Below are 7,183 nucleotides of genomic sequence, written 5' to 3' on the forward strand. Positions count from 1 at the left end.
GCCATCCTCGTACGTGCTGTGCACGGTGGTTAACCGGTAGAGTTAGTGGTGCGCACACGTCCTATGCATCGGTTTTGCTACTACTCCTACTACATCCGATCAATGGCCAAAGTGTGTTGAATGAAGTACGCTCTCTCTCGTTCGCATTCGATCAATGGTAGTATGTTCACGTCGCATCAACCGAGAGCGGAAGCCCAGCAGCCGCAGCCGCTTCGTCCTCGAAACCGCAAGAGACGAGATCACAGGCGTGCTGCGCGCTATCTTGGGCAGAGGCACGAGGTTGGTGGTTGCATGCACAGCAAACTATGCATGCTCAATCAATACTACTGTAGTCCAGAACCAGTCCATAGACTATGAAGAGTACGGTTTACACATACGCACGCACGGGGAGCGGCAGTGACCCATCACGGTGAAGGGCTGAAGGCCACATCGATTGCCGAGATGGGGAAGAAAGGTGGAGCGAGGAAGAGGAGGAAGGGGCAGGACGACGACGACGAGCTCGTCAACCTCATCTTCTCCTGGTCCCTCCAAGACGTCGCCAACCAGGACCTCTTCAGAGACAAGGTATGCAATTGGATCGATCGCATACGCCCGATCACCATTTTCCCAGCTTGGATCATGCCATCATGCAGAGCACCTGACGACGGTGAATGTGATGTGCATCTCTTTGTCACAGGTGAACACGATACCTGACAGGTTCTTCGGCCTGAAGAACTACCTGGATTCGTTCAGGGCCCCGTTGCTGGAGGAGATCCGCGCGGAGATGAGCTCCGCCTTGGACCCGCAACCCAATGGCTCCAGCCCCGTGCAAATACGGTCGCTGGTTAGCCTCGTTCCAAAGGGAGCCAAGGGCGTCAAGAAGATCACCCCGTTTTACCGCGTCACCGTCTCCGGCCGCCGCGGTGCTTGTTCCCCATGCATCGGCGACATCGTCGCGCTCTCGGCGGCGACGCCGCTTCGGCCTGGCAGCCCCTACTGCCTCGCGCACGTCAAGGACGTCCCCAACAAGTGTAGCTTTGTGGTCAGAGCGTCCAAGGTAATAGAAGATGTAACCTGCTACGCGTTTGTTGTCAGCTTGCTCAGCTTCATACCCTACGCGCGCATCTGGCGGTGCCTCAACTACGAAGCAGCCGTCGAGAGGAATGCAGACCTCGTCAAGGTCATCGCCGGCGATAACACCATGCAGGCAAGCAGTTCTGCTTCTGCGTAATTAATTAAGCTTGGTGTACATCGATCGTTGCATGAATTGGGAGTTGGTTTCTATGGTTTTCTCATGTCATGTGAATGATCCTCTGATCGGCATGCACCATGCAGGGAACTTCACTGACCGGCGGCACCGGCGTTCTACTGACGGCCGGCACGCTATCTCCGTTCGAGCTCAACCAGTCGCAAGCCGACGCCATTCTGAGCTGCATTTCGGCGGTGCAGTGCGGCGGCGCGAGCAGCAAGTTCAGCCTCATCTGGGGTCCGCCCGGCACGGGCAAAACAAAGACCATCAGCGTGCTCTTGCTGGCGGTGATGACGATGTCGATGACGACGAAAAGCCAGAGCAAATTCCGGGTCCTGACGTGCGCGCCGACCAACACAGCCATCTGCCAGGTCGCGTCCCGCCTCCTGGCGCTGAGGAAGCAGCACCCGAATGCCGGCGCCGGTGGGTGCCACGGCGATCTGCTGCTGTTCGGCAACAGGAAGCGCATGGCCATCGACAACGACCTCAACGAGATCTTCCTGGACACTCGCGTCAAGCGGCTAAGCAAGTGCTTCTCGCCGGCGACGGGCTGGAAGCCGGGTCTCCTGTCACTGGAAGTCTTTCTGACAGATCCGATAACCCTGAAACACCAGTATCAGTTAGCACGCGAGAAGAATACTAGCACAAATTTACCCGAGTCGTCCTTCGTCAGGTCAAGGTTCCACGAGATCTCCCAGAAGCTCAGCGCGTGCTTCAGAACAATCATGTCGCACGTCCCTAGAGACATCGTCCTGGGGAAGAACTGCGAGAACATCGCTTCGCTGACCAAGATGCTCGGCGACTTCGGCAAACTACTCGGCGGGAAGAACGCCGGGAACGAAGTCGTGAGGGACGCGTTCATGCGTACGGCGACGGGAGAGCAACGCCATGGTTCAGGGACAGCTCGCGCCCTGAGGCGGAGCATGGCGGCGATCCTGGGCGTCACGAGAGCTCTGGCGCGAGACCTTAAGCTTCCTCGCACGCGCCATGGCCCCGCGATCAAGAAGTTCTGCCTTCGAAGCGCCTCCCTTGTTTTCTGCACCGTGTCTGGCTCGGCGAAGCTGAACGAGCAGAAGATGGACTTGCTGCTGATCGACGAGGCTGCGCAGCTGAAGGAATGCGAGTCCCTCATCCCCTTGCAAGTCTCCGGGCTGAAGCACGCAGTTCTTATCGGCGACGAGTGCCAGTTGCCGGCAACCGTGAAAAGCAAGGTCTGTATCAGTTCAGTTCTCCGTTCAAATTGAAATGCAGCTCTTGTTATGTTTATCCACAAACTTGAGCATTATTACTTGTTGCAGGTTTCAGATAGTGCATTGCTGGGTAGAAGCCTATTTGAAAGACTAGGTTTACTCGGGCACAGGAAGCACCTCCTGAACATGCAGTACAGGATGCACCCTTCCATCAGCGTCTTCCCGAACATCAGTTTCTACGACAGGCAGATCTTGGACGGCCCCAACGTGACGCAGACGACGCACGAGCGTAGCTACCTCCCAGGCGCGATGTTCGGGCCATACTCGTTCATCAACGTCGACGGCAGGGAAGATCGCGGCCGAAGCAAGAGGAACATGGCCGAGGTGGCCGCCATCCTGAAGATACTGCGCAGTCTCAAGCAAGGTGCGCCCGCATGGCCTGCCACTGAGTTTTTCTCTGAACATTTGCATGCTCCCAGCTCATGCCGTGCGGTTTACCGTGCAGCTTGTGCCAGTGCGGGGCAGGTGGTCAGCGTGGGCGTCATATGCCCGTACGCCGCGCAGGTGGAGGCGATTCAGGGGAGGATAGGGGACGTGAGGGCGATGCGCCCCCTGATTCTTCGCGTCAACTCCGTGGATGGGTTCCAAGGCAGCGAGGAGGACATCATCATCCTCTCCACCGTCAGGTCCAACGCCACGGGCTCCATCGGCTTCCTCTCCAACCGGCGACGCGCCAACGTCGCCCTGACGAGGGCAAGGCACGCCGAGACCTGGATGAAATGTACAGCTACCTGAACTTGGAAAACGACCTGATATCTCTCGGTTTGCTTACTTCTGGTTGCAAGCATTGCCTCTGGATCCTGGGCAACGCGACGACGCTGAGCGGCAGCGGCTCCATCTGGGGCGAGCTGGTCCAGGATGCCGTCGAGCGTCGGTGCTTCTTCGACTGGGACGATGGTGGCGCGGGCGCCTCTCCGGCCATTTCTCACGGCGCTCGCCTGATCGGGCCTGAACGCGGTGGAGCAACTTCAACTTTTGACACGCAGTTGGTGGGGTGTGAAGCAGACCGTATCTGTGGCGCGCTAGGTTCCCTGCGCCTAGCTTAGCGAATGCACCACCGGTGGAGGCGTGGAGCGGTGGCGATTTGTTCTGTTTTGGTCCTTTGGGCGTGCCTCGGCGTAGTGGTGAATCGATTGTGTATGGACGGCAACCTTTTTCTCCGGCTCACTTGAGGAATATGTACCAGCTAGGTAATTACCTGTACGTTGCAATGGGATACATTATTAAAACGTTGTCATGTCAGTGAAGACAAGTCATTAGCTCTAGGCGAAATTCAAAAAAATAAAATTAACTCTAGGCCATGCTCGGTTAGTTCAGATCCGTTGCTTGGACGCTTTAGTATAGGCCCTATAGTCGTGGTTTTGCTAGCTCGCCACAACCTTGGCCGGTTGGCTGCTTAGGCCACCTCACCCTCGCCCTAGACCTCCGTTGTCGCTTTGCACCACCACTCATTGCAAGTTTGCAACTTTTTTCGGCCAGTGTGGGTAAAACTTGTTAATCACACGCGTATTTTCTCTCATAGACATCATATGAAGTGTATTCAATTCCATGATGACATCATCTTCTACTGCAACCAAGTCAAACTCCTTTCATACGATCATACAACAATGGTTCCTATTAATAGTATAAACATGCCTTCATCTTTAGAAGAAAATACGTATCTCAATGTTGGGACCGATGTCATCCATCCATGTCAAAAGCAGCTAGATAGTAAATGTGTAGCCATTCCTTGTCCCAAAGCCAACCTCAAGTTCTTGAGTTGAATCACCAGCTTGTCCACTTGTAGTCGCTTGTTATGCACTTCAGATAAGTTTGTCTTAAATTCATCGGGTTCTTCAACCTCCAACGCATACCACGACTCAACAGGTCGTAACACCTCATTCAACGTGCACAACCTTAGATGCCATCTCACTTGCATTCTAACAACGAAATCCTTTCCCAACTAAGAAGAAAAGAAAGATGAATGCTTACTATAAAATAGCAATACCGCCATGCCTTTGTTCAAACTGCAGCAGAAACACACTTGAAGCATCATTAGTTTCAAAACACACATATAAATTGAAGCCGCAAGGAATAGAAAAAAGCTAGTTCGATTACCAAGTCTACGAAACCAACGCGCATGTATGAATCATGTCTGCAGTTGCGGGTGTGATTGGAGAAGCAAGGGATGACGAGAAATCGAACATGATGTGCTCTAGGTGGCTGGAGTGAGCTCTGTCTAACGAAGCGTGGACACACGCAAGAAAGGAGGAACCTGTTGGCTGTAGAGGGAGGACGATGCAATCAGAGGTAGCGGCGACCGTGGTGATGGTGGTATGCGACATCACAGTCCGTGTCGAGCTGCACGTTCGTCTACCCGACGCTATTGGCAAAGCACGAGACGCTGCTAATACGTGCGTTGGCATAGTAACCACGGGAGGACACGAGGAAGGGTGTGTTGGGCCAAGCGATGAGGACCTTGCCCCTGCACGTTTGCCCACTAGTTGCCAGATCGTAGCGTGTCGTGCAATGCATGGGCTCAGAGTTGTAGCTATGGCAATGACGAGCAAAAGATGCAGTGATGGTACTCACCATCGCAAACCCATCACTTGTGGATGCTCCACAACACCGGCAAGTAGAGTCGCGAGACGGCAACACCAGATTGGGAAGAGGGAGTTGAGGGTTGGGAGGAGGCGAGGTGGGGTCAAATCAAGGGGAATTGTGTCTCGATAACTGTGGGGTCGATGTATGTCGCTTTTCTTTGTCTGTGATCCGTGCAAGGGGAAACTCGAGTAGTTTTGCGGAGTCAAACGACATGGGCCGATGAAGGAATGCGGAACGGGAGGGCGGACGAAGGAGAGCGAAAGAGGAACACCATGATTTTTTGGATAAGGAGAGACTTAAGGGGTTGAGTGCATATACATGGCTGTTGTCAGGGTGTGGGCTGATATATGTAAGTTGAACCGTGTTCCTTATACAATGCTAACTGTGTGCATATTAACGGTACGTACACCAGGGTCCAATGCGGGGCAAGGAAGCCATCTTGGAGTACAAGGCAAGCAATCCTCGGCGGGAGGCCGATTAGACACCGTGTAAACCCTAGCCCTCGTCCCCTATATAAGTCGAGGCTAGGGTAGCCATCCGCATCTACTCATTGATCCATATTCTCAGTGGTCACAATCACATCATCTTGTAACCCCCTCGTACGAGGTGCCCCCCACCCCATCAATACAAAACACAAAGATGGACATAGGGTATTACCTCACCATGTGGGCCCGAACCTGGTTAGGTACTTCCGACCATGTTTGCCGCCGTACTGAGGGTACTGGCGGTTTCCAGCACCATTACAGGTGTCAATGTGTGTGCTTGTTCATCTTGGCCAGGGCAGGCAGCAAGACTCGCGGTGGGACGAAATGGTACATCCCCGACCTCCGACCGGCGAGCCTACTGGTCTACCGGTGGGGGCCATTCTCATGAGCTGGGTCACATAATAAATATGCGTGCCTGTCACATAGGGAGGTTTTTGTACCATGTGACACGGTGCATTCCCATGCCCACCTGGCGCGGCTCGATGACGCGATCAGAAGTGGCGCGGTGCTCACCTTGATCCTCGGGCATGATGATGAGTGGGGATTTGAAGACGCATCAACTCCTCACCGACTGCAAGGTGTGCGCCCCCTCGCATTCACAGCCAGTGAGTCCCACCTACACTCTCTACTAGATCCACTTTTCCCCACTTCGAGTGACTCGGCTGACGACAATGGCGACGGGGGAAGAGAAGATAGTGATGCTCGCGGGCGGCGATGCATGGAAGCTGGTGCGACTCCATGAGATCTGCTTGTGGTGGAAGACCAAAAGCGATCTGAACTAGGAGGCGATGGCTGTGGTTGAGGAGGTGAACGAGGAGGAAGAGGCTCATCTGTTCTAGGGAGGCAAGGCAAGGCATCTGCTCGAGGTCTTGCTTTGGGCCATGGATGAGGCGTACTTGGAGATTCCTGCACAGCAAACCACCACTCGGCACGCCTCGCTCGGGGCACAAATTAGGATCCAATCTGGCTAGCAACCGCTTTTGGGTGCTAGCCGGAGAGGATTCCGATGACGGCTCCTGTGAGGGGGCTGCTGGCTGGTCAGAATCCAGCAAGTCTCCTTCATTTTCTCGTTATCTTCATTCTACTATACATTCGAGTGTTGGATTGAATGAATTATCTTATAGAAAACGTCGTCATACTAGACGGGTTATGCGCAATCTAGAAAGGACATGAATGAATATGTGTCTAGTTTGTTTCTCAAAAATACGAACGGACACAAAAATGATGATGACGACAGTATAATTTTGTCCTCTGCTTTGCCATATCTCCCTTCAATTAATTCCCCTGCTTGGGGAAAATATCATCATGAGGCTAACATGGATAATGCTTTGATTAAAATGAAATCATCTACACCAAGGAACTGTGTAGAGGTTCATTGGGAGATGAGAACTTTGAAATTCACAAAATTAAAGTGGATGACATGAAGTAGTAATAAAATTCGCAAAAAGAGATATAGAAGTTGATAAAATTACCAAGATGCTTTCCTGAAAAAACTGAGCGCAATCGGCGACCAAAGTCGTGGATGGACATGCTCATCGCCGGTGGCCACCCGTGACTCGCGAGTATGGGCCACCGGCCAAGTACAGCAGCGAGGCTTCCCAAGGAAGGGAAGGGCTACAATTACATTTTTGATTTTC

General features: G+C 53.3%; 1 protein-coding gene across 1 annotated transcript; it reads left to right on the plus strand.

Moving 5' to 3' along the window:
- The first annotated feature begins 441 nt into the window (after positions 1–441).
- Positions 442–3,524, plus strand: LOC125537554 (helicase sen1-like). Its single transcript, XM_048700871.1, has 6 exons — positions 442–564; positions 677–1,198; positions 1,315–2,439; positions 2,527–2,842; positions 2,924–3,111; positions 3,264–3,524. The coding sequence occupies exons 1-6, from the start codon at positions 442–444 to the stop codon at positions 3,522–3,524; spliced, it is 2,535 nt and encodes an 844-aa protein (XP_048556828.1).
- The last annotated feature ends 3,659 nt before the right edge of the window (positions 3,525–7,183 follow it).

The sequence above is a fragment of the Triticum urartu genome, chromosome 2 (genome assembly GCF_003073215.2).
Source record: "Triticum urartu cultivar G1812 chromosome 2, Tu2.1, whole genome shotgun sequence".
Lineage (NCBI taxonomy): Eukaryota > Viridiplantae > Streptophyta > Magnoliopsida > Poales > Poaceae > Triticum > Triticum urartu.

What these genes read in the sequence shown, in the direction of transcription:
- LOC125537554 (XM_048700871.1), top strand. Translation starts at nt 442, where the DNA reads ATGGGGAAGAAAGGTGGAGCGAGGAAGAGGAGGAAGGGGCAGGACGAC. An exon ending in AGGACCTCTTCAGAGACAAG is followed by an intron (nt 565 to 676) that starts GTATGCAATTGG and finishes TCTTTGTCACAG; the next exon opens with GTGAACACGATACCTGACAG. An exon ending in CCATGCAGGCAAGCAGTTCT is followed by an intron (nt 1,199 to 1,314) that starts GCTTCTGCGTAA and finishes TGCACCATGCAG; the next exon opens with GGAACTTCACTGACCGGCGG.